Source organism: Macaca nemestrina, chromosome 6 (genome assembly GCF_043159975.1).
Source record: "Macaca nemestrina isolate mMacNem1 chromosome 6, mMacNem.hap1, whole genome shotgun sequence".
Classification (NCBI taxonomy): Eukaryota; Metazoa; Chordata; class Mammalia; order Primates; family Cercopithecidae; genus Macaca; species Macaca nemestrina.
In genome coordinates, this window is record NC_092130.1 from 11,100,293 (window position 1) to 11,128,190 (window position 27,898).

At 46.1% G+C, this 27,898-nt stretch overlaps 1 protein-coding gene across 1 annotated transcript in view; it reads left to right on the forward strand.

The window, feature by feature from the left end:
• Positions 1–9,836: 9,836 nt before the first annotated feature.
• The window catches only part of LOC105480842 (slit guidance ligand 3), a 639,820-nt gene continuing 621,758 nt past the window's right edge, over positions 9,837–27,898 (forward strand). The window contains exon 1 of the mRNA XM_011740022.3: positions 9,837–10,124. Within this exon, the coding sequence (XP_011738324.1) occupies positions 9,928–10,124 (197 nt within the window). The 5' untranslated portion in view covers positions 9,837–9,927. The remainder of the gene's footprint in view (positions 10,125–27,898) is intronic.

Below are 27,898 nucleotides of genomic sequence, written 5' to 3' on the forward strand. Positions count from 1 at the left end.
GTGCCATTAGCTAAACTTTGGAAATGGAAATGTATACAATAAAATATTTTATAGAAATGTCCATGCCTTCAATGAGATGGCAGCTCCAAGGGCTAGAGGGGCTTTAACCTCCTACCGCAGTGGTCTTCATCAACTCCAACCCCTTGCCCTGAGCCACATCAAAAAGCTTAAAAGTTGTGGGAAAATATCATGCTCCTATACAAGATAGCTTTCATAGCAATCCTCTAAGTAGATTGCCTTTGATCAGCCCCCTGTATTCAAATACTTCTAAAACTGCAATAGACTCTAAGTCAAGTCAGATTCATCCAAAAGTTTAAGCTTCTCTTTTTTTTTTTTTTTTCTTTTTTTTGAGATGGAGTCTCGCTCTGTCACCCAGGCTATGAGTGGCACAATCTTGGCTCACTGCAACCTCTGCCTCCTGAGTTCAAGCAATTCTCCTGCCTCAGCCTCCCAAGAGCTGGTACTGCAGGTGCCCGCCACCACGCACGGCTAATTTTGTATTTTTAGTAGATACAGGGTTTCCCCAAGTTGGCCAGGCTTGTCTTGAACTCCTGATGTCGGGTGGTCTGCTCGCCTAGGCTTCCCAAAGTGCTGGGATTACAGGCGTCAGCCACCGCGACTGGCCAGGCTTCCCTTCTTATATACAAATGAATGGAGGAATGTCACTCACCAGAGTACTTCATGTATACTGGGCTCAATGCAATAGTGAAGGAGAAATAATTCTAACCTTCCCAGAACAGATCTCCTTCCCTTTCTAGGATCTAACCACAGTGCCTTTCCTATGTTTCTCCAGCTATCAAAGTCATATTTTAACGCCTTTGCATGTGCTGTTGTCTCTCTTAGAATAATGACCTACTCGCTTCCATATCTCACACGCCATAGCTAGATTCTTTTTATACTTTAAGTCTCCTTCCCTGACTACTTTTTTTGAAACTTTGCCAACTTCTATTTATATTTATTACATCACCCTATTCATTCCCTTCCTAACTTTTATAATTTGTAAGTATGTATTAATGTTCTTGTGTAATTGGTTGTTTTACATCTGTTTCCCATAAAACATTCTACAAGAATAGCAACCATGTTTACTTTTTCATCACCATAACACTTCCAGGATTATCTGCACCTAAAAACTATTCCACAAATATATGTTGAAGGAATGCTAAGGTAAGTAAAGAACAGATAATGAGGGTTCCTATTTAAAAGCATGTCAGTGATTAACCAATAGGAGGAGGTATTATTTTGGGATGGAGGAATTTCCTGAAGTTTCTGAAATCATACCACATAGGTAGCAGCTTTCTCTAAGATTGGTCCTGTGTGATTTGAGGAAACATAATTGCCAAGATTGCATCAGTGATTCAAACCTTCAAATCTCAGTAGGAAGTTTAGTTTTTTCTCATAGTACAGACTGTTTGGCCACCATCTTCTATGTGGTGATTTAGGGATTCCAGGGCCTTTCTTTCTGTATCTCTGCCATTCTCTCAGGACACCCTGGGATCCTTCCCTGAATCCCCTCTATGTGTCCAGCTAATAGACAAAGAGAGAGCACTGTATTGATTGCATAAGAAGTTTCCAAGACCAAGTCCGGAAGTGGTATGCACCACTTTTGCACATGCTCCTTTGGTCAGAATGAGGCACATGGCACCAACCTCACTGCAATGGAGGCTGGGAAATGCAGTCTTCCCATGTGCCCAGAAGAAGAAACTAGATCTGTGAGCATCACACTAGCCTCGGCAAAAGTAGGAGATTTCCTTTGGTTGTTGTATTAGAGACTTAATGTATGCAAAACACTCAGAATACTGGCCAGCACTTTCACCAGTATCCACGATTCAAGGTAAGTTGCAAGAGGAGTTCTCTGAGTTTTTCACTAATCGCGGCTTGCTAAACAAGGCTGGTGTTCGGAAGCCTCTGTCAAGCCCAACAGCTGGCTGGAGAGTATTGTGAGCCTCAGTGCCCAAGGAGGCCAGCCAAGGATACAGATACCACAGCTAAGTCTGTGCAGCACATCCTCATGCTTTGTTTAACTTGATTCCCTGGGTGGGACCATTTTTATGAGCAGGTGTTCCGGTTAATTAGGTGATTAATGTTCCTCAAATTGGAGAGCCATCTCCCTAGTGACAGTTCTTTCTTTGCTCAAATATGAGACAAATCTTCCCTGTACAATTTGGAGAGGTCCATGATCACATTCATCTGTCTGCCAGGCCTCTCGGGTCAGCACTCTGGCTCTGAGGACCAAGAGCCTGACCCCACACATGGCTGACTTGCCTCTTGCTGCGCCAGTTTAGAGAACCAAGAGCTCCCAAATCATCTGGCTTCCTCTCAGACCAGGGCAAAGTTGAACTGGGGACATATTTCTGGTTCCTTTCTGAGGATTCCAATTTGTATCACCTCTCAAAGTCAGAGCCATTGCCTCTACACAGAGTCCTCCAGTTTCTAAAGCAAGGCAGCCAAGCCACAGTCACAGGCAAATTAGGTATCAAAACTTTTTTTTCTCCAATTGTCTCTTAGGCAAATAGAAATGTGCTCCAAACTCTCTTATACTCCACATTCTCAAAGCCTTCTTCGCAGCTTAAACACTGTTCTATTCCTACCACCGTGCCTCTGTTTCTCTCAATGCCAGAACCCTTCTCCCTCTCATTGACATTAGCAAACCCATGCATCCTTCAAACGCCAGACTGAATTATTCAGCCCTCCTTCCCAGCTTGAAGTGATTTCTCCCTCTTCAGAATTTGTGTAGCACTTACTACGTGACCCATATCACTTAGCATTTAGTTATATACCATATCTTTTCTCTTCATGTATCTTAATTTTGTCTTCCCAATTGGATTTTTGTCAGCTGTGGTTGTATCTAAAGTTCTCAATAAATGTTTATTTGATTGGTAAATTCCGCTGAATGCCACTTACACTTCTGGAAGATGGATCGAATTTAGTCTCTTTCACCACGGTTAGTCTCGACTGGGCCACATGGTTGCTCACTCCTGTTCCTCACATGCTATAGTTTTAGTGCCCCAGAACGACTAGATCTTTTCCTCCAGTTTCAGCTGGAAAAATCCCAGGAAAGGACTCTGCTTGGTCCATTTCAGTCATGTGCCCGCCCCTTAAAAAAATCAGTGTATTGAGGAAAGCAAGCTCATATACAAACAAGAAAATTCGGAACCATAATCACACAGTTAGAGCAGAAGGCCAATTAATAGTTGTCCGCTACAGTTGAATATAGATTTTGAAAGGTTTTATTGCTCGATCTTCTTCCTCATGATAAGTGTATGAGTCTGTTTTCATGCTGCTATAGAGAACTGCCCGAGACTGGGTATAAAGGCAAGAGGTTTAATTGACTCACAGTTCAGCACGGCTGGGGAGGCCTGGGGAAATTTACAGTCATGATGGAAGGAGAAGGGGAAGCAAGGCACCTCCTTCGGAAAGCAGCAGGAAGAAGTGCGGAGCAAAGGGGGAAACAGCCCCTTATGAAACCATCAGGTATCATGAGAACACATTCACTGTCATGAAAACAGCATGGGAGAACCCACTCCCAGGATTCAATTCCCTCCACCTGGTGTCCCTCGACACATGGGGACTATGGGGATTAGAATTCAAGATGAGATTTGGGTGTGGACACAAAGCCTAACCATATCAATAGGTTACTTATTTTAATATTCATTTATCAAATTTATGTTACATATTCATTCGTTAAACATTTTTGTATTCAGAGTAGTTCTTATCCCTTGGGGAGGCTCAGTAGATTAACTGGCAATAAACCTTTATTGTTCATTCTCTTTCAGGGGAGAAAGAGAGAAGTATTTGCATTGAAAACAATGTCCTTCAGGCTGGGTACTGTGGCTCACACCTGTAATCCCAGCACTTTGGGAGGCTGAGATGGGCTGATCACGTGAGGTCAGGAGTTCGAGACCAGCCTAACCAACATGGCAAAACCCTGTCTCTACTAAAAATACAAAAACAAATTAGCTGGGTGTGGTGGTGCATGCCTGTAATCCCAGCTATTCAGGAGGCTGAGGCAGGAGAATCGCTTGAACCCGGGAGGTGGAGGTTGCAGTGAGCCGAGATTGCTCTATTAGACTCCAGTCTGGGCGACAGAGCAAGATGATTCTGTCTCAAAAAAAAAAAAAAAAAAAAAGAAAAGAAAAAAAAAGAAAACAATGCCCTTCTGTCCTTCTAGGTCCAATGGATGGTATCTTTTCCTAGGCCACTTCCTTACCCCTTTTAGGCCATTTCTCCAGAAATGACCTAAAATTCACATACATGAGCTATTCTCTCTCCCAGGAAAATGTAATAGGGATCATAGTTTTAATCTCAAATTGGGGGTTTCATTTTCTCTCTTCCCGCTTCCTGTTTACCTACTCCTTCGAGATCTGCCTCAGCAGCTCAGTGAGGGGGTGTGTCAGTTTCAGCGTCCCTGGTAGGAAATGGATAATTCAAAGGAGCACCTGAAGAAAGTTTGGTAAAGGGACTATATGGAAAGGTGAGGCAGGGTTAAGAAATCAACGAGGGGGCGGGGCGCGGTGGCTCACGCCTGTAATTCAACACTTTGGGAGGCTCAGGTGGGTGGATCACAAGGTCAGGAGTTCAAGAACCAGCCTGGCCAAGATGGCGAAACCTCATCTCTACTAAAAATACAAAAATTAGCCAGGTGTTGTGGTGGGTGCCTGTAATCCCAGCTACTTGGGAGGTTGAGGCAGAGAACTGCTTGAACCCGGGAGGCGGAGGCTTCATTGAGCCAAGATTGCGCCACTGCACTCTAGCCTGGGTGACAAAGTGAGACTCCATCTCAAAAAAAAAAAAAAAAAAAAGAAAGAAAGAAAAAAGAAAATAAATCAATAAGGGATGGAATGCCCAAGGTTTAGCAGCAGTGGAAAGCTATTTCCACTCCTGTCCTCTGAAGGCATAATGGGATGGCAGTGATTTCCAAGGAGACCCATAGCTGAAGAAGACAGCTGTTGGACATGACCTATGACCTTCAATAGGGAAAGGCAGCCATTGACAAACTGTAGTCCTATGGAGGAAGCCTTGGCCTCTCTCCTCTAGCTCTCTGAGCTAGTTTCCCATATGGCTGGATCCAAGGGAGTTGAGGTGATGCAGTCTGTAAAGATTAATTTCCTGGGGAACAGAACTGCCTCTGACAGTGGGCAGAGAGTGGATCTGAAGAATCAATTGGAGAATAATGAGCTCAAATTGTTAGTCTTGATGGGGTGAAGCAAATATATCAGAATTGGGGGTGGGGGTGGGCAATGTGTATCATTTGCAAGAGCATTCTAGAAGAATGTAACCACCCCTTCCCCCAAAAGATTGAGTAACACTGATGAAAATGAATAAAAATACAATAGGAGAATGTAAAATAAGCTGGCTGATTGGAAGATCATTCATTTGTTTATTCATTCATTCATGTATTCATTTATTAATCATCAAGATACCAAGATTTGCACCTCTAGATATCAAGATTGCAAAACTTGATTAGACATCTCTATACGCCTGAAACTTTTTATAATACAAGTTTCAAAAAATTGGATTACACAGGGTTACAGGGTCACTATCTCCAAGAACCTAATAGTCTGGACCAACAAGTCCAGAGGATTCAGCTTCTAAACTGGAGGATTTGGCTGCTACATGGACTCTGGGGTAGACAGACTCTGGAGTAGGAAAGGAGGAAAGGATGTTCTGGAATGGGTATTGAGTGGATGTGGAGGAGTGGTGGCAGATGAGGTGGAAGAAGCAGAAAACAACTCCAGAGTTCAAAATTACATTGTCAGGTCTGTATTCAAGATCCTTGGATCATCAGGGCAAAGGATGGATTGGTGGAGCAAAAAACTAAGAAATAAAGTTAGAGAAATTATGTGGGGGCCAGTGAGCAATACCTATGCATGAAACTAGGATCTGAACAATAGCAGGAGGACCAGAGATGAAGAGGGGATACAGTCAAGAGATGGTCATGGGGAAGAATGAACAGAACTGAAGAATTAAATGGCTGTGGTGTGTGAGAGAAGGAAAATTCCTTGAGCTGTTTTGCCTTCTCAATACTCCCACCCACTTTTCAGCTAATAGCTCCTAGATTTTCCTTTGAGAGCAGGACTCCTACCTGCCCAGCTGAGTGCAGTTTCCATAAAACTGTCACCCATAGTTCTTGTGTTCTCTGGCCAAAAGGGAGATCACGTGACTCAAGTCAGGACAATCCATTGCTCCCTCCTGGGAATTTGGAAATCTTGGGTTTGGCACCTAGATCCTGTCTTGGGTCTTGTCTTTGTTGAAGCCTCCATCTTCAATTTTTTTCCTTAGATTCTGTATGCTATCCATGGCTTTCTTTAAAAGTCTTTTTTTTTTTTTTGAAAATTCAATAAGCTAAAGTTTTTTGTTTGTTCCGAGGAACAGAACTGCCTCCAACAGTGGGCAGAGAGTAGATCTGGAGAATTCATTGGAGAATGGTGAGCACAAATGGTTAATCTGGCTGGTTGGAAACAGAAAACCTCAGCTGATTGTGGTGGCCACGTGTAGGGTGGTACCTTACACAGGGAGATAAACACAGGTCGACGAGAAAGTTTGAGATGGGGTTTCTTAAAGGAATGGGTGAGTAGTTTGCTTTTGAGAAACACAGGTTGAGGAGAAAGTTTGAGATGGGGTTTCTTGCAGTAATGGGCGAGTAGTTTGCTTTTGAGAAATACGGGTTGAGGAGAAAGTTTGAGATGGGGTTTCTTGCAGTAATGGGCGAGTAGTTTGCTTTTGAAAAGCCTACGGAAAAGTAAAGGGAAAAGTTCAAAAGTTGTCCAGGGACTTTGTGGAACTGTAAAAATGACACCACAGAGTGTAAAGCCACCTTTGGCCTTTGGACGTAGAAAGTTCTAAACAATAGCGTGACCTCCTAACGACATACCCAGTCTTCTCCAAGGAGGGTAATTCCTCCATGAGGTGGCTGCCGCCTTCTGCAGATGCCCCAGAATCAGCTGAGGGAGTGGACGGAGCCACATTTTCAGCACCGGAAGCCCCGAGTCCTAGCTGTGGTTATTTCACTAATTAGCTAGGCGACCCTGCATAAATGCCCACCTTTCTCTGAAACTCAGCTTCCTTGTTAGTAAAATACAAGAGTTGAACTATTTGGGGTCTCAACGTATGTTCCAAGAGAATTTCCAGTTTACATGAAAAGGGGTCCTGTATACTGGGAAACTGGGTTAAATAAGTCTTAAACTGGTTTCCTTATTGCAGGACTTCTCAGGGTCTTAAAAACACTCATCTCTGATGCAGATATTGAAGAGGGGTGAAGGTGAGTAGCATTTCTCAATCTATCTTTCCCAAGGAAACTTTTTTCTCCCCCATGATGAAACATGTGGAACCAGTAGTCATCAGAAGGCACTTGTAGAAATGTTGGATTAGGTGATTTCTAAGGCTGTATCAGCCCAAACACTCCATGATTCTGTGTATCCTGGTGCTCTGGGCCCCTCATGTATTTCCCACTTGCCTCTTCCTAGGGGATGATTGACTCTGAAGGACCCTTGCCATCTGTTCTAAGGGGCTTCTCCCAGGCAAAATCACACTTGAATGCCTATAAAGCCCTTTAAAGATATAGTCTGGCTCATGAAACCCTCTGAGCAGCTTAAATGGAAAACACAGTCCCCCACTGCGCCCAGAGCACAGATCCAGGCCCAGCCCGAAGGGATTGCAAAACATGCTCTAGCATGCATTTGGGAAAACAAAGAAAACCCTACTCTTTGCTGCTCCAGACAGTCTGAGACGCTTTGTGCCCTTGGGCCCTTGCCCGGTTCTCTCATCTGCCTCAGTCCTGGTACTAAATTGGTTCAAGGTTTGGAGGAGAGCTTCAGAGCAAGGGGGGAAAGGATGTTTAGAGTTCTTAAATGCTGAAGTCACCCTGAGGACCAGAGCATAGACCCTCGCCGGCCACCAGGGGGCGATGACAACAGCATCTGTGCAGAAAGCGGTTCCCAAGAATAACAGCAGTAAATTGCACCTAATGTGTTTATGAATGATGAAGGGACTCGAGTGTGTGTGTGTGCGCGCGCGTGCGTGTGTTTGAGTGTGCGTGTGTGTGTATTTGAGTGTGCATGTGTGTGTGTGTGCGCGCGCGCGCAACTGGGTGCCCGAAGCTAAGACTGAAAATCTGCAAAGTATAATACAATAAATGTGCAACTCTACTATATATTCACAGGATGTGGTCAAGTAGTTCAAAGTTTCCTTGAAGGAAAATGAGGTAGAAGAAATCAGAATAGCATTCTTATGAAAGAAAAGAGAAGCGCTCTCAGGAGTATAGTTGTCACTGTGTGTGTGTGTGCGCGCGTGCGCGCGAGCATGCATGTGCACGTGTGTGTGACTGCGTGTGTGTAAATGGGTGTGTGTAAGCCTGAGTATGTGAAAGTGTGTGAGTGGCTGTGAATATGTAGATACCAGTGTGTGTGTATATATATGCAGGGCTCATTCAGGCCTTCTCAGTGTGAGCGGACCTCAAGGAAATCTGGGCAATACTTCCTGCAGTTCCTGCCCTTTCCTTTCAAACAAACAAACAAAATAATTCCTACAAGTATTTATGGAGCCCCTAACGCACGCGCCCCTCCCCACTGGCATCTGGAAAAGCTCAGACCTAGTCAATTTAAAGCGGACGCTGGAAGAAAGAAGGCGCTGGGGACAGAAGGGATGCCTCATCTGCGAATGACTTTTGCAAAAACACGTTATCTTCTGTGATGCTCCAAACAACCCAGGAAGATGAGGCCAGGCAGGACTGTGGCCCCTGATTTGAGAAAATGAAGGCTCAGAGATGACACGATTGGCCCAGAGTCACCCAGTCAGGAAGCAGAAACCCAAGGATGGAAGAAGGCATTGTCAATCCAGGGGTCCGAGTCGCTGCCATCACTACTTTTAGCAGCCCACCAAGCGTTGGGTCTGGGCAAAGCAGGGCAAGTTTCCGGGTAAGGTTTGCCACCAGTGACCTCAACAACATGGACCACCGTGTGTGTGTGTGTGTTTGTGTGTGTGTGTGTGTAGCTGTGGAGTACGTTGGTGTCAACCGCAAAATTGCGGATCTTTGCCATGAGTACTAGGTGAAGTAGGGAAGCGGCTTCGTGGGCGACAGTGCCATGGTTTGGCGTCCCTAGCAGCTGTGCGATCTCCAGCAAGTCGCTTCACTTCTCTGAGCTGTTTTCAGATGCCCCCTTGGAAGATCGTGGACTTAAGTAAAGAATATGAGTAGAGTGCTCAGCTCAGTGCAAGAATTAAAAAAAAAAAAAGTGTCAGGAGCCTTATCCGTCCTTGGCTCCTAACAGTGAATGAGTTTCAGTGTTTCTTTCCCGGGGCCCTGCTGGCCGAGCCCCTTTCCTTCCCTGGTTCCTTCTCTCTCCCTCCTCTACTGCCTCCTCCCTCCAGGCTCTCGGTCGCTCCAGCAAAGTTCCCAACTTAGTCGACATGACGCGCGGCGCAGCCAATGGGAGGCGGAGTTGGCGTTTTTTTTGAGGGGGGGGCGGGAGGGGTGGGCCCCGCGTCTCCGGTGTCTGCCCTGCTCAGTGAATGGAGAGAGCGAGCGCCGGCCAGCTCACCCGGCCGCCCCGTGCCCCAGCCGCCGCCGCCGCGCTCCCCAGCTCAGCCCCAAGCCGGACCTCCCCGGGCGCCACGCCCCACTGCGCTCGCCCCAGGTCCCCAACTGGGCCAGCGGGGCCAGGGGGCGCTCCGCACCTGGGCACTCCCAGCGATGCGCAGCGGGGCAGCGCCGGCCCCGCCGATGGAGCTGCTGCTGCCGCTGCCGCCGCCGCCGCCCGGCGCGCCCCGCTCCGCCCGCGCTCCGTGCGCCTGAGCGCCGAGCTCGCCCCTCCTCCGCGCCAACTCCGCAGCCCGCTCCCCAGGCCGCCCGCGCTCCCCGCGCGACTCCTCGGGCTCCACGCGTCTTGCCCCGCAGAGGCAGCCTCCTCCGGGAGCGGGGCCCTGCACACCATGGCCCCCGGGTGGACAGGGGTCGGGGCTGCCGTGCGCGCCCGCCTAGCGCTGGCCTTGGCGCTGGCGAGCGTCCTGAGTGGGCCCCCAGCCGTCGCCTGCCCCACCAAGTGTACCTGCTCCGCCGCCAGCGTGGACTGCCACGGGCTGGGCCTCCGCGCGGTTCCTCGGGGCATCCCCCGCAACGCTGAGCGCCTGTGAGTACCCCTGCCCCACCCCACGCGGGCCACCCACCTGGGTCCCACCGAGGTGGCCCCAGGCGCCAGATCCCTCCTTTCCTTTCGACCTCCCTGGATGCAGTCTCTATTCCCATCCCTTCCTGGATAGGATCCCTCGCTCTCCGAGCTGGGAGTCTGTAGGCTTGGTCCGATCTGGAAAGAGAGGTCTCCAAACCCCCCGCGATGAGCCAAGAGCAGTGCTTCTCCAGGGGTGAGGGTTCCAGACGCAGGGCCCGCTGACAGCTTCCGGGGAGTAGCTGGCGAGAGGCGAGGGGAGGCAAGAGCACTGCAGCCTCAAGGTCTTAGGGTGAGGGTCAGGGGTCTGCGCTCATTAAAAAGGGGGGCGGGCGAAGGAGAAAGCTATAGGATGATGGGCCGTCAAGGCGCAGAGGCGGGAGAGAGGGCCCGAGACTGTTGACCTGCTTGGAGATCAGAATGGGCCAGCCGCTCTCTGGCTGCCCTTGCAAGGAAAGTTGAGAGTGTGGGTGAAGGTTTAACTTCTGAGGAACCGGACAGATTCAGAGTGGGTGCTCGCAAAACCCGCTCTGCCTGGAAAGCAGTCTGGGAGATGCCAAGTTGCAGCCCCGGGTGAATTTTTTATGGCTGGGTTATAAATGCCTCCCTGAACGAAGGGGCCGGAGAATGGAAATGCTGACAGCTCTTCAAATGAGACCGAGCGTTATAATCTTACAAACCGCACTCAGCCTCGGATCCTGGGCTTGGCAGCGAATGGAGAGGCGCTTGCAGAATGGGGTGGATTGACCCTAGTTTTAACCCCAATTGTGCAACCAAATATTTACTTTTCATATGTCAACGTTTTGGAAACATTTATCATTTTGATCCTCGGACCAGATTCAAAACTTGGACTCCGGGGTGGGCTCCTCTTAGTCCGCAGTTGGGGTGGGGTAAGGGAGTCGGGGAGAAACGCTGGAGTGGGTGGGAGCCTTACTGGGAACCCAGCCGAGAAGTGGGTGAGGGTTTGCTGTAGTGTGGTGGATTCCCTCCGTGTCTTGCTCTCCCTCTTCTCCCCTTCCTCACGTGCCTTAGGGGTAGGCGCCTGGATCTTCCACTCTGCTTTCTTGACTTCAGGCTGGAAGAGAGTAGTGATGACAAGCATTGTCCTAGAGTGTGTTATTCCTGTTAGTCACCTCCTATCACCCCACCTCCTCTTCTCTTCCACTTCTTTGTGCGTCTCTGGGTGGAGACTCAGCAGAACTGTCTTCCTTATTCCTGATGCTTTCTTTTTCCTTTGGCTGAAAACTTTTTTTTTTTCCTCAAGTGCAATGATTGTTTTGTTGGGTTGAACCACAGAATCCTAAAGGGTGAGAGCCGAATTATTAACAAATGTCGAAAACCAGGCTTGGAAGTATAAAATGACTTGCCCAGGAAAACACAGCAAGTTGATGGCAATAAAGGGGCCAAAATCCAGTTTTTCACACCTTAATTCAGACATTATGTTAGTCCATAGGAGTGCAAAACTTGTTTTAGTGGTATTTTTAGATACCTGCACCTTGTAAACTAAGTTCCCCTCCTTGTCACACCAGTGCTAGCCACATGACTTAGTGAAATAATAACTATAGCTATTGTTTGATAAATGCTTTGCATGCCTTGATTTGTGTACATGTATTATCTCATTGAATCTCTCCAACAGTCCTGTTAGTTACATAGGCAATGCTTATTACTCCATTTTACAGTTAAGTCGTCTTGTCATTTACTCAAGGTCATGCAGCTAGTGAAGTGTTTGAATCCAAGCCTGATTGGTTCCTAAGCCCACAACCCTTATCACTCTGCTGGTCATCCTTGGAACAAGGGTCAGTTTGGACCACAATCTATAAACAGACAGTCCTGGGAGGTTTCTGGCTGGGCTTGGATCTTAGAACAGGCTGCTGTTGTTTCTGCTTCTGGTATACCCTGCAAATGTTCAGCTCACTTTGATGTTAGCTCTGATGCTTGGGGTCTTGAAACTACTTCTTCTCCATCTTCAAAACCGTGCTCCATGTTTGGGAAACCAAGGAGAGTAAGTCCCTTTCCTCCTGGTATGTAGGAAGTTTTCCAGAGCTGCAGGAACAGCACCCATGCCAGCACACCACCCAGTCATCTCCTGTAGGAGATCTGTGCAGCTCAGGGCAACCCATCAACTCTAGAACTGGAGAAACAGGGCAGAGACTGGAGTCCTGGTCATTCCCATAGGCCCCCTGCTGCAGTCCTTAACAGGCAGTGGGAGAGCAGGAGCTGCTTTGATATCTCTGGTCTCTTCTGCCTCAGTTGTGGTCACTGATGCCACTTTGGCTAGGGTGCATGGGGGTGCCGCGATGGTATCTCATTCTAGTCTCCTTCCTCCCTGGGAATCAGGGACAGTCTTTAGGAGCAAGCTGGGTCAGGTTCACTTCAGGGTTTCAGGGCAGTCCACCAACAGTTTTTCACCACCAAAGTCCTGCACCACACTCTCTCTCAGCCAACTCAGATGTAACATTTCAATTCTGAAAACTCTTGGGGGATATTTGGCATTTTTATGCTCTGCCAAGGATTTCTTCAGAGAAGAATCACTCATTTATTCCTGCCTTCATTCATTCAACACACATTACGTGAGGCCGGGCGCAGTGACTCATGCCTGTTATCCCAGCACTTTGGGAGGCCGAGGTGAGAGGATCGCTTGAGCCTAGGAGTTTGAGAACAAACATGACTTGAACCTCTACTGCATTCCAGAAACTGTATATAGAATCATTGCATATACAGAAGAAAACCAGCACTTCAGTGTAAAGAATGTAAGCAAAAGATAGAAGGAAACTTGCTTTGGTGAGCCTTTTGAACTTCCCAGGGTTCATTTTGCCATAGGGCACGTTTTGTCAGCACTGTCATCAGATGCTCAGGACCTTCCTAAAATCCAGTTTTCTGATCTCAAATGTTTAAATTGTGTTTTAAAACAAAGAAACAGCATTTTCTCCGTTCTCCATTCTTGGTACTCTGCCTCCCAAAAAGCCTTTGATGAAGGGATGTGTGTGTGTGTGTGTGTGTGTGTGTGTGTGTGTCTGTGTATATTGCTTCTCTGGATGTTTCTGACTTCTGAAACCTTGTGTTACGACATTAAGGAAAACCTGAGTGGGGATAATGTGCTCAGCATTTGGACTTTGCTTCAGGCCTGGAATGGGGCCTGAATTGTTCATAATTAAGCCAGAATCAGAGTTGGGGGTCCATGTTCCAAGGTATTCCCTATAATGTCAGCACATCAGGCAGAAAAAGAAACTCTCTTTTATAAACTACTGACAATTTTTCCCCCTCCATGAGGAGGTGACACCCACAAGAAAGCTAAATAAGTGCAGAGAAGAATTCAGTGTAATTTATTATCCGTGCAGCAAAGATAGAGGACGAGAGGAGAGGAAGTGGATGGCGGTGCCTGAAACCAAACATTTACCATGGAGCACAGAGTAAACAGATGTTGCACTTACCCTTCTGACTACAAAAGGAGCCCACAGATGTAATTCTTCTCCAACCACAGTCTCAGCCTGGAAAAAGAGGAGGCAGATGAAAATGAACTCTCATGTGGGGCCACTTCTCCCCATCTTGCCCTCCTGCCTAGAGGCAGGCAGAGGCCCACTTCTCACTGCAGTGAGGGGTGGCCTGAACGGTGGAGTGGGGGCAAGAGTGGACATCTTTGGTTTTTCACTTGGCTCTGGAACATGCTGGAGACTGCTATATTTAAATAAACATTTCCTGTTTGCGAAGAAGAACGGGCGAAAGGCTGAAACGTGAGAATGTGGTAACTTAATTTTCTCCATCACTCCAGATGACGGCTAGCTTTGCCGGTGGTTTGGTCCAATAAAAACTGACACCATGTCATAGGCTTTCCCTCACTTGACCACAGAGGTCCTGAGGTCAAGTGGGAGACTTTCCAAGATGCTCAGTAGCCAAGGCCTGTGTCCTGGTACTTCCAGCCCTCAGGGTCAACTTAGAAGACAGGGACAAGCTAGTGAATCATGGGGTCTCTCTGGGTCAACCATGGTGATGTGACCTTTTAGGGAAACAGTGCCCTTCTGGACAGACTAAGGAGCGGCTGAGTGGACCTGCCTCCAGTGGACCGGTCTAGCCTCCAGGGTGCTGTGCAACTTTGGACAGATTGCATTACCTCTCTGGGCCTCATTTTCGTGAAAGTAGAATTCTTGCATAGTCTTAGTGGTTTTCTTAGGGGTTATAGTCCATTGGGGAACTGTCAGTATCCACCTCCCTAGTGTCTAGAACAGTGCCTGGCACACAGTAGGTTTTCAGCAAATGTGTATTCAATAAAGGAATACTGAACCTCAAAACTAGAAGTCTTTCTTTAGTTCTTACAAGTGAAGGATGGGCCATTACATATCTGCATTCTGGTGTATAACTAAGGGATCCTTACTGGTAACCTATGTCATGAGTTATTAAGGGTATCTAAAATTTGGATTTTATGAACTAATATTTATTGCCTTACTAGAGTTACCAAGGACTCCTGTTGAGTGATCTGCTCTGGAGTCTGGTTGCCAGGCATTGCTTAGCAACCTTGCAAAACTCCTACTGTGCACATGCCCATGAAAAGAGCTGGAAATCCTGAGCACTTAAACCATAGGGCTTTCTAATCAGGAACTCATCAGCGTCATCCTGAGCGCTCTGTGGGTTTTGATTGCTGCTCTTCTTGTATTAATTGATAAGTTCTGCTTTTGTTGATCATCTGGATTTTCTATTATTTCTGCGTTTTTGCCATTTTGATTGTTATGTTGTTTTCTCTCCGGTATTGTTTGTTGTCACAGAGTTCTGTCTCCCCAGGAAAGTGAGAATGAATAGGTGGGTTGCAGCTGTAGGATCTCTCACCTTGGCAATGTGGGCTGCGGCAAAAAGGTTCCCAACCCCTAAGCATTGTGGTTAGGGCAGGCGCTCTGGAGACAGACAACTCTGGGCTTGAATTGCAGCTCTGTTACATCTTGCTGTTGCACTGTGGGCGTGTTACACTATTGTTGACTGCAGTGTGTTTAATTCTTTTGTACCTGTTTCCACACCTGTGATACCAGGACGATAAGTGCACTGTCTTCATGGGGATGCTGTGAATGTAACCTGAGGCAGTCCCTGTAATGCGCTCAGCACGGTTCCTACAACGGTTCCTCCAACAATGAGTGTTGTTCACTCATTGCTGTGATTGTTTATCCCTCTGTGATTTTTTAACTGTAAAGTATGTATGATGAATCTTCCCTATTGGGGGGATTAAATGAAATGATATACAGGAAAGTGCTTAACACAGTACAGTCGTGTGCCACATAAAATGACATAGTGGACAACGTAGAGGATGGTGGTCTCATCAGGTTAAAATGGAGCTGAAGAATTCCTATCGCCTAGTGATGTCGTAGCTTTTGTAACATCATAGTGCCATCACTTTATTTTTAATAATGTAGTGTCACCTAAGTGTATAATGTTGACAAAGTTTCCAGGAGTGTGCAGTAACGTCCTAGGCCTTCGCATTCACTCAGCACTCACTCGCTGACTCACCCAGAGCAACTTCCAGTCCTGTAAACTTTATTCCTGCTAAATGCCCTATGCGGATGTACCATTTTTTATCTTTCCTACCATATTTTGATTGTACCTTTCTATGTTTAGGTATGTTTAGAAACACACATACTCACGATTGGGTCGCAGTGGCTTACAGTGTTCAGTAGAGTAACATGCTATGCAGGTTTGGAGTTTAGGAGCAATAGGCTATCCCATATAGCCTAGGCGTGTAGTAGGCTAGACCCTCTGGGCTTGTGTGAGTGCACTCTATGAGGTTTGCACAATGACGAAATCGCCTAATGATGAGTTTCTTAGAACATATCCCCATCATTAAGTAATGCGTGACTGCACCATAGGAGCCCTCCCTAAACTATTCCTGTTAGTGACCATGGCTATTACTTTTATATCTTCATCTCAGGCCCTGTCCAGCTGGAAGGTTTGAGATGCCCACCCCAAATTTGCTCCAACCCAGAGCCCTGTGGAGGCAAGTTCCTTGCCTGCCTGTGGGCTGTGCCCAATACCCTCTTGGCTGGGCCCCTCCTTTTCTCTCTCTGCTCTTGGTCCTGCCCCTACAGCAAAGCCCAGGTTGGCCTCTGTTCCACAGAAGGGGAATTATGGTGAAAGTGGTTTAGGTCTGTCCCATGGGTGTGTTGCTTTGTGTTATATTTAAATAAGGAATGTATTTTATTTATTTATTTTTGGCGGTGGGTTTTCATGGGGAATTTTTAGCCCTGACTTTTTTTTCAATGTTCATTCCTTCTATCTTTCCCTAAATACCTCCTTTTACTGACTTCCCATGTCTGCCTCTATTACTGCTTTTACTTGAGACAGCTGTATTTACTAGCAGGCTCCACCCTCATTATGTAAGGTGGTCTTAACCCTTTTTAGAACTGCTGGAAGGAAAGGAAAAACAAGGGGTGGAGGCGTTCCTAGAGAGCTAGCTCCTCTGGACCACTGCTAATCCCAAGCTGGATGGCTGCAGAGGGTGCCCTGGCACTGTGCTGAGCTCCCTGTGCTCTCCGTTCTTCATTGTTCCCCATCCTTAAATTCAAATCAACCTTGCCAAGGTTGGATGCTCATGAGTCCTCTACCTCTCTGCTTTGCAGGCCTGGACTGTGATCTGTAACTACTGTGACTGCTGGCCTGTTGAGAGGCTAACCTTTCTTCCCCACTCACTGTGGTCTTCATAGTTGTGTTGTCAGTACCATGTTTGATACAGTGAAACCCTGGCCAAAGGGTGCATGATTAGAACCTTCTGTACTGAGTGGACAGAGAAGATGGGAAAATGTGCCACTAGAGCGAGACTCCGGGACCCAAATCCCGGTTCTGTCATCTACTAGCTGGATGGGCCTCAGTCTTCCCATCTGATAAATGAGAATAATAATAATACTCCCTTCAAAGGATGCTGTATTAATCCACATAGGCTGCCTGGAACCAAGAGCTCCCTCTATCAATATTCCTGTTGTTATTATGATCAAAAGTCTTACTGAGTGTAGACCTCCTATCAGAGCATGATCAGGATGAAGCTTCATGAAGAAAAATATGGATCATCGGGGTTGGAAGAGGTCCTTCTGTCCAAGTTCCAGCCACACAAAGGTTGGTCTTCCATCAGCACAATTTCAGGGAAGGTGGTCAGTTAGCCTCCTTTGCTTGATGATATCTAGTGAGGAGGAGCTCCGTTCTTCCTAAAGCAATTTATTCCATTAAAAAACACAGTCCTAATAAGAAAATGTCCTTTGTGTGGGAGTTGGACTTACCTCTTATTGATTGTCATTACCCAGGGCAAGTATAATCTTTTTTCCAAATGACAAGTTTTTGGAAGTCTTATTGCTGTGGTGTTTCTCACCACCCATTCACCTGAGTCTCCTAACATTTTTACAATTGTCTCAACTGTTCTGTTTGTCATACAGTTTGGGCATAGGCCTTGTCCTCCATGCCTACTTCTCTTCCTCTAGATGGATTCCAATCTTCTCGGACTGCATTAGTTAGAAGGAGACCTTCCATGCCCTCACTGTTTTATTTGACTTCTATCAGCCAGCACATTCAAAAGAACCTTTTCACTTTGGACAGCCACAGCCCTGGGTGGGCTCGTTTTGACCAAGCTGCCTGACACCCCCATATCTCCCCAGCCTTCCCTGCTGTTAGTTTGTTGTCCCCCCTTCTAGACTTGTGCAGTTGACTTTTTGGAGTCTTAAGTGCAACACTTTGCATTTATCGTAATTAACTTTTGGCAAATCATTTCATTTCATCAGCTTTTCAGGAGCATTTTCTATTTCGATTTCCTCATCTAGCAATTAACTACTCCTTTCCCCATCTCCCACTATTTATTTCCTCTGCAATTTTAATGAGCTTGCCCTATGGATCCTTATCCAAGTTGTCAATATAATCAGCAGAGTTCTCTGTGCGTTTTTTTTCGAAATCTTTCTACAATCTGGCATTTGGATTACATAGATATATTGCCCCATTCTTTCTGGCTGGGATGGAAAAAAAAATGTTGAGTTCTTCTTGGCTTGTAGCATCTTCTTTCCCTGGGGTCCTGTTGGTTCATATTTTCTCTGGAATAATTTCCCATTAATGCTTAATTCTTCAGCTTGCTAAATTTTCTCTATACTCTTGGTTTCTCATGGAACTTTCCATCATGACTTTAGCTTCATTTTTGTCCTATTAGGCTAGTACCACAAGTCCCACCAGCACAGGATATGACGCATGTATGTGTGTGTATGTTGAATGTGTATGTATATATATATATTATTCTCTCCTGGTAAAAAGTTTAGCCTGAGGGACTGAGCCTTTCTGCCAATAGCAGAGCTCAGGTAGCTTCAGGTTTTTAAACACAGTGATTTCTCTTAGCATCTTGGGTACCCACTGGCATCGGGCACATTTTCTGGAGTAGTTCTGGGAACAGACATGATGGAGCATGAAGCATAGGGGACCGAGGCCTACAGGGTCCCCAAGCCTCTATAAACAACAACAACAGTCATCACCATAACAAGAGCTGGCATTTATTGAGCCATTCTTTGCGCCTGGCACTGCTCTTACACTTTATATGCATGGAGTCATTTCCTATTCGAAGAGTTATGTGAAGTAGGCAGGAGGACTGTCTGCATTTTATAGATGCGACAACTATATGAGAGAGGTGAAATGACATCCCCAGTCAGGAACAGGAGAGGCAGGGTTCATCCAGCCAGGCTGGTCTCAGAGGCTGCACGCCAACCCCCGGTCATGTCATTCCTTCAGAATCTTTCAAGTCAACCTCCTTTTCTGTCTTCTAAACTCCATTCTCAAGTAACAACTAGAAGAAGAACATGATGAGTTCAACTTAAATCAAGGAGCCCCTGTTTGATGCAGAGCATCTAGAGGAATGTCAAGGATGTGATCTGGACACCTGGTGAAACAGAGCCATCATGTCCAGTTTGGGGAAATAGGTGGCCTTTGTATCGGAGCTTGAAGACTAATAGTGTCCCTGTACATAGGAATGGGACCGTGGTACAGTCACGGAAGTTCATGATTAGATGCTCCTGAGCCCAACTTAAAATGATGGCAGCAGCACTTTGGGAAGTTTTATCTCATAGGGATGTTTAGAACAGAATCTAAATCTTAGGAAAAATCTCCATGGTATGTGTCCACTGACTGTTTTTTAAATTTCGGGTTTGAGGGGATACACCCTCCAAGAGTAGTTCTGATGAATCTTGCTGAGTAGTATTTTCCCCCTCAAGCATCTACTCAAATGTTGGCAGGAGTCATCTTCCTTTGCTGTTAGATGCACCACTTGTTTTCTCTTAGTTGGGATCTCTGGGCTCCACCTGCCCTGGCATCAGGTCCTGTTCCAACAGGATGTACATAAGATGGATCCTGGCTGGAGTCGAGTGTGACTGCACTTATCACGGCCATATCACTGCTTGTGTGGGCTCAGACTCCTCTTCTCTTGTCCTAAATGCCAATCTGGTTCCTGACCCATGATTCATTCTGCACTTTGGCAGCAGTGTATCTTGTGGCTCCTGAAAGTCTGCCAGCACACTTAACCACCCACCTTGCCTCCCTCTTCGGTTTTTCTACCTCTTTAGCTCCTGTCTGTTACCAGGTATACCCATCCTTTGCCCTAGCATGTGCCCTAGTGTGTTCCCTAGTGTACGCCCTAGCGCATGCCCTATGTATGCCCTAGTGTGTGCCCTAGCATATGCCCTAGTGTGTGCCATAGCATGTGCCCCAGTGCATGCCCTAACATGTGCCCCAGTGCGTGCCCTAGCATGTGCCCCAGTGTGTGCCCTAGCATGTGCCCCAGTGCGTGCCCTAGCATATGCCCCAGTGTGTGCCCTAGCATATGCCCCAGTGCATGCCCTAGCGTGTGCCCCAGTGCGTGCCCTAGCGTGTGCGCCAGTGCGTGCCCTAGCATGTGCCCCAGTGTGTGCCCTAGCGTATGCCCTAGTGTGTGCCATAGCATGTGCCCTAGTGTGTGCCATAGCCTATGCCCCAGTGTGTGCCCCAGCATGTGCCCTAGTGTGTGCCATAGCATGTGCCACAGTGTGTGCCCTAGTATGTGCCCTAGCATATGCCCTAGTGTGTGCCCCAGTGTGTGCCCTAGCATGTGCCCCAGTGTATGCCCTAGCGTGTGCCCTAGTGTATGCCCTAGTGTGTGCCCTAGCATATGCCCTAGTGTGTGCCCTAGCATATGCCCTAGTGTACGTTCTAGTATATGCCCTAGTGTGTGCCCTGGCCCGTGCCCTAGCATGTGTCCTAGTGTATGCCCTAGTGTGTGCCCTAGCATATGCCCTGGTGTATGTTCTAGCATATACCCTAGTATGTGCCCTAGCGTATGCCCTAGCATGTGCCCTAGTGAGTGCCCTAACTCAGGTATGTCTGCATGCTGTGGAGTCCATGATCCTCTTCTAATTGGAGTGTTATGACTTGGCCATGGAATTATGCATGTTTGCATCTCTCCCTGAGCTTTAGCTGCTCCTGGCTCCTGCCTTAATCCTTCTAGCTTGGCCTCTTGCCCTCTACTGCCCACTATGTAGTTCTCCATAGTCTTGGTATTGAATTTGGACTGTCACCATCAGAACCCCACGTCCTGAAATTGGATTTCATGGCCTGGACTTTCACTGGAGTCTGGAGACTTGCAATGAACTCAGAGCTCTGCCCTGGAAACAACCTCAGACTTCATTTTTATGGCTATTTGAAATCTTTTATCATGTCCAGGGTAGCATGCAAAGGTGCCCCAGGGCTGTACTTTTTAAATGATGAATTACTTAGACATACTCCTGAACTCCCTGTACCCCAAATAGGACAGAGCATTTTGTAATTAAAAAGCACAGCAGTGATGATCTCATTGGAGAGCTGTCCTGCTCAGAAATGTGTTGCAGAAATTTCTGGACTATCTAGTACTTTGCTAACATTCTTTCTTTCTCTCCTCCTCTTCTCTCCCCAGCTCTAGAATATAGGTAGAAAGTGTTCTGAGTATGGGGATTCTAAGTGGAATTAGTGGGAAGCCAATGGGGAGTACAATTTGGATGTAGTAGAAAGACCTAGGCTGAATCCTGGCTTCTGTCACTTTCTAACTGCCCCACCTGTCTGAGTACCTTTGCGGTCTCCATTGTCTCATCTATAACCTTTGGAATGGGGGAAATAACACTCATCTCAGGGGGCTGATGCAAGGTTTAAATGAGATCAGATGTCTCCAAATGCCTTCTAAATTTAGTGCTATGCGAATACCTTAATGAGTCCACCCACAATATCTGAATTGAACCACTAAATCCTATATCTGGAAGATGATCAGGGTATATTTTAGAAGCTTTCATTTACAGATGAAGAAACTCAGGGAGCTCCAAAACCTTGCTCAGAGTCACCCATGTCTTCAAACTCTTGTTCCAGTTTCCTTTTCATTTAACAAGATGCATCTTTTACAAATTAAAATATAACCTCTCACCAGTCATGTCAGCAGCTTAACCAGGTGGAGTTTAGAGCACTGGCTTATTAATAAGTGACAGTGTCTAAGACAGTAGGACCAAATAAGGGAATCCATGAAGGATGGAACCATTTAAAGGGGCCATTTATTGGGTGTCTACCACAAAGAATAAAGCAAGTGAAATGTTCTGATAACTACAACAGCTCAAACTAACTTCAGAGTTAGTCTAGACTGTCTCTCCCTCCAAATGACTGACAAGGCAAAGGCTACCATGCTAGGTTCAGAGCAGGGAGATTTGTGGATTGGGAAAAATGCTAGAACCATGAAGGAGGTAGCACCAAACCCTCAGGAATCAATGATAAAAGCAGTCCCCCTCATCCATTTTAGTGGGTACAAATATATAGAAAGCCTCACACATCATAAAAAAATAGTACAAGTGGAATTAAAAAAAAACTCATGGGGAAAATATTAATCTGAGAACAATTGTATCTGAGAAAGCATTCAAGTATGCCTCTGCAGCTAGCTGGCGAACAGCACAAGTTCTGCATTTTATTAGAGTCCTAACTCTGTGTAGAACACTGGCCTTATTTGAGAAGCATTTCATAAACACTGACACACAGCACAGCAGCATTTGAGGCCATGAGGAGATACAGGGCCTTCTTTAGGGGGCCAGCTTCCCATCCCCTCCTGGGCTGCAAGGGACCGCTAGGACATCGTTTCCCTGAGGAGGTATTATCTTTATTTTTCTCTCTTAGGTTTAAGTCAGCAGGAGGAATTTTCCTTGGTGAAAATGAGGGAGAGGGATTTGGAATAAAATTTGTGCCTTGGTCAGGTTTGCGTAAGCATGGGGTAGGCGATGGGGAAGACCCTGCTGTGGGGGAAAGGGTCTAAGAACCTTCACTTGGCCAGTGGAGTTTCTTTTTGGAGATCTCACCTGGTGCCTGGAGACCTATGCTGTGGCTGTGTCAGAGCAAGGTTCTCAGGCAGCAATTCACCCAGTCCTTTGGAATGCAAGACTTGTGGCTTGCAACCGCCCTGAGAAACGCGTCCACCACATCCCCTCCTGCTAGAAGCTGGCACCTCCCTTTCCATCTGCTGCCAGCGTACAAGTTCTGAATTTGTGCCACAGAACTTGGTTCTGTTCCTCCCCCTCTTGTTGCCTTCCCTAGCCAAGAGATTTTCAGGCTTTTGAGGTATCTCTGGAGATCATCTGGTCTACTCCCTCCCCACTGATCTCAGCCCATCTCCAAAGGGAAATGCATTAGGAAGGTCACCAGAGAGGACCTCAGCTTCCTGGTGTGGTCTGCCCTTGTGAAAAGGTGCCTTCATTTCTGCCTCATCCTGTGCAATGATCATGCAGAGCCATGGGAAGCCTCTGCCAGTCTGGGAAGCTAGGGAGACAGAAGAGGGACCACATCTAGTACAAAAAATAAGGGAATCATGTGGAAGCAGAGGGGAGAGGCACCAGATGGGTGACTCGGGATGGCAGATCATATCCTGAGGGCTCTCAGCACCACCTGCAGCTTATTTAAAGCCTAGAGAGGGAAGATCCCAGCTGAAGAAAACGGCAAGGGAAGGAACACTGGGAACCAGGACTGGAGCAGGAATTCAAAAATGGGGAGGCCAGTTGCTTCATGGAGCTTTTAATGACTCTAGTTCTCCACCAACACCCCTCCCCTTCTAATTGCTTCATAGCACAAGATGGTAATCAATCTGCTCTGTTTACTCTGTTTAGGCATACATTTTAGTACTTTCTGAAACATTTCCCATAAGCTTCCCCCTGCCGTGTACCCTCCTTGTACATTCTAGAAATTTTGCAAAGACCCAAGTCTCCTCTGGGTTCTTTCCTGACTGGAGCTGCATGCTGATTCAAGCCATGTTCAGTCAGGAAGCTCTCTTCCCATCTTCAAAACAAGAAACATCTTCTTCCAAGAAGACTGCACTACAGTTTTCTTTGTCTGTGTTGCTAACGAACAAAGAGGCCCCATTGCAAAACAGGATTTCATGAGCAGAGCAGGGCTGATAGCACCTCTTGCCAAATGTGACTGTGTGTAGTTGTGTGGGGGGAAAATAGCTTTGTCAAGAGGAGGGCCGAGGGAGGCGGCTCTGGGGAATTTTTAGCAACTGCAGCATGGTGTAGTGGAAAGAATGCTTGCCTGGGAATTTGGAGACCTGGCCGTACCTCTGACACACCGTGTGACCTTGGACAAGTCATTTGACCTCCCTGGGCCTCAGTTTCCTGATCTTTAAAGGGGATGAGGGAAGTAGACTGGATGATCTCCAAGGATCCTTTCAGCCCTATGCATCCTCACTTCTAGGGGCTGGGATTTGGGGTTTAGACCTGAGCCAATATCCGTCTAACTCAAGAGACTTTCTAGAGGCAAGAGAGAGGCCAGGACAGCTGCTTCGGGGAGTGGCTGGTCCTTGATTAAGGCTCAAATAATTAGCTCAGCTCCACAGTAAGTCTTCTGAAATTAAGAAAAAAAAAAAAAAGATGTTTAGTTTAAAAAAATAGCAGTTAGTGTTTCTTAAAACTGATTGGCTTGGGGCTTTGTAGGTTTTATTCGGAGACAAAATTTTGCTTCCTCTGTAGTATAGCAGTTTAGATTATTGATGCTTTGATGCTGGAGTTAGTGTGACCCGGTTTTGAATGCCATTAGTAGCTAAGTAATCTTGGGCATGGTCTTTAATAGTAACCTGCTTCCCTAGCTTATTAGGAAGATCAAATGAGGTAATACATGTCAAGCTTAGAGGACAGTGTCTGGCATTAAATAATCACTCAAAAAGCCATTATCATGGCTATATTTTGCTGCTTAACAATCCACCCCAAAACTTAGTATTCTAAAGTGATGACCATTTTATCATGCTCAATGATTCTCTAGGTCTGGATTTTGGACATAGTGCAGTAGAGACGGCTTATTTCTGCTCCATACAGTCTGAGGCATCATCTGCAGAGTCTGGAATGACCAGGGGAGACTTGAATACCTGGGTGCGAGAATCACGAGCAGGCTGTTCACTCACATGTCTGGCACCTAGGCTGGGATGACTTGAAGGCTGGGCTCAGCTGGAACTGTTGACCTGGCTGCCTACACATGTGACCTCTGTGTGGCTTGAGCTTCCTCACAACATGGTGGCCTCTGAGTAGTCTAACTTCTCACATGGTTGCTCCACACTCCGAGAAGAGGTGTGCAGCAACTCAGAACAACTCAGAAGTAGCATGGCTTTTTATGAATGAGCCTTAAAAGCAACATAGTACCCCTTCTGCTCTGCTCTGTTGCTCTGAACAGGTACAAGCTTGCCCAGATGCAAGGGTAGGGGCCATCTCTCCATGGAAGAAGTCTCTTAGAAGTTGCAGCTATGTTTTAAAACCTCCACAGCCATATAGTTATCATCATCATTTTTCTGTACCATATAATCTAATCTCTTAAGTAGACAAAAAGTTCCTTGAGGACAGGAGCTGGCATTTCTCTATAGAAGCTTAGTACAATGCTTGTGAAAATAAGGCAAAATCAACATATTTTCAAAAATCAAATAGAATTGGATAGGCAGCAGGTTTGGTGGAAAGACCAGGAGCTTAGCGCCAAAGAGATCTGGATTCAAACGTTTGTATTCAGGGCCAGGTGCAGTGGCTCACATGTGTAATCCCAGCCCTTTGGGAGGCTGAGGGGAGGATCACTTGAGCCTATGAGTTTGACACCCACCAAAATATAAAGATAAAAAAATTAGCCTGGCATAGTATACACACCTGTGGTGCTAGTTACTCAGGAGGCTGAGGTGGGAAGGATCACTTGAGTCTAGGAGGTCAATCTGCAGTGAGCCATGATTGCACCACTGCACTCTATCCTGGGTGACAGAGTGTGACCCTGTCTCCAAGAAAAAAAAAAAAAATCTGTGTTCAAAATGTGCCCTTTGAAAAATTACTTGTCTTTCTCATAAAAAAGACATAAAGACAGTAAAACTTATCTCAAGGATTGTTGTAAGAACTAAGGATAATAAATGCAAAATGCCTAAAACACGCAGTCAATGCTCTAACTAAATTACACATATTGTGAGGCAGTGTAGCATTGTGGCAAGCACCTGGATACTCCAGTCAGACAAACTTGGTTTCAAATTCCATCACTTCTCATTGTGTGAATGTAGATAAGTCCCTTCATCTGTTTGGGTCTCAGGATCCTCATCTGTAAAATGGGTATTATAGTAACTGTCTTATAGGGTTATTGTGGAGAGATAAAGCTTCTATCTCAGACCCATCAGGTAACACTTCTGTCTCAGACCCTGGCACATAGTAGGGACTTGAAATAGTACCTATATTAGCCACAGTTAACAATTTTTGTTCTTTTGTTTGTATATTGATTTGTCCATGAATTTATGCACCGAACAGTGACTCATGTAATACTAATAACTCACAATGGCTTCATTTATCAAGTTTCCTCATGGCAGTGTCTGTTGATGCCTAGATCTGGGAAGATACCCTCATGGGATAGAGAACTAGCCCTTTGGAAAGGAGCTCAGGGTCCCAAGTAAGCTGCCTGGGACAGTACTCTATTTTGACACATCCACAGCTGAGTTTTAATTGTCCCTGTTGGCTTCTGACCCTAGAGATCCCCTGGCCTCCTCCAGTTATAATCGTTTTGCTCAGAGGTTCACATTTTCTTTCCTCACCAGATTGATCCTGTCCCTTGCTGCCATGCGACCGTGGGCAAACATGTTAGCTCTTACCTTGTGTCTGCTTTTGTCAGTGCCTTTGTGTTTTTTTTTTTAAGCATTGTTCTATTGGCTCAAATTCAGCAAACTGTACCAGCCTTGTCCTTGTGCTGTCAAGCCAGGTCATGGGGGTTCATTTTCCAGGGTAGTTCCTGGGATCTGAAGCTCTCTTAGGAACCATTGACTACTAGCTTCTCGTTTTCTTCCCTAAGACCTCCCAGGAGCCCCAACCTTATCTTTTCTGCTTTTTAAGAGTCTAAATAATCTGATAAAAGACATTTATCTTGTCTTTAGAAAAATGCACAAACCTCACAACATTTTGCAAATGATTTTGAGGCCATTCCATGGCCACTTCTCCAGTGGCATATTTCTTCTGAATGATCCTTATCTGTCTTAGTGATTTTGATTGGATGAACCTCTGGGTTTTTGCTGAGTTTGACTTTGGGATCATCATGTAGCTGTGAAATTGTCATAAGTCTCTCAGTCCCCTCCATTGTAGTAGACATGCATTGTTTTCTGGTTGCCTAGGACTTGTTCCCTCTCTCTTCCTAGCAGCAGCCCTTCTTTCATTATTGGGATGTCATTTTCTGCACCCATGGGATACAGTCTGGTAGGTTTTTGATCAGGGCTTTTGGCCTCTGCTAGTCAAGGGCTAGTTTATGACCCAAGTCAGGTCAATTGGATCCTTTCTTTCTGGAACTGAAATCTTGACCAGAGGAACAAAGAGATTGGACATAATGGTTTTCCATTTCATCTAAGCACCTTCAAGAGCATAGACAAGACTATGCCTGCTTCCCTCCCACCCCCCAAGACCTGTTCTTAAGATGCACATTGAATCCAGGAGTTCCTGATAGCTTTCTAGAGAATTCCCTTTCACTCAACTTCACAAGATTGCAACCAAATTTCCAAATGAGCGAGAAAGCCACAAACAACAAACTTCTGGGGAGAAAATGGCACAATGAGAAAGATTATGCATGGCCTTTGGAGAAAGGCAGACCAGGTTTGAATCACAGTTTCACCATTCACCAGCTGGGTGCCCTTAGGCAAGCTCATTTTTCCTTTAGGATGTCAGCATCATTGTAAAATAAGGATAATGAGTCATGAAGCCCTGGTTCTCAAACTTGCCTGCGTATTGCAATCATCTGGGGAGACTTAAAAAATTACTGAGGCCCAGGCCGATCCCCAGAGAGTGGGATTTAATGATTTGGGGGTGTTTTTGGGATGTTGGGATTTTGTAAACCTTGCAGGTGTTTCTGATGTACAGCAGTGTTTGAGAAAATTGACCTCAAGAAATTCTTCAAATTATAGGGATGAATAAATGAGGTAAGATATGTAAAACATTTAGCATAATGTAAGGATGATAGAAGTCACTCTGTTCTCCTTTCCTGTCCTTTCTTAAGGTGAACCAGAATCGCTTGCTGTTGCTTCTAGCACAGTTTTCTTTGTTTGGAGTAGTCATAGCAATGCATGAAAACCACGATGCAGTATAACCTCACCATTATAGGTGAAGGACAATCATAAACATAGCCAGAATTATAGAATATACAAAAATGTGATTACTTTCACATCCCTGGAATAACTAGGGCAAGTTCAACAATCCTTTGTGAGAACGTTCTATGGAGTAACTGCTTTAATGGAGAGACAA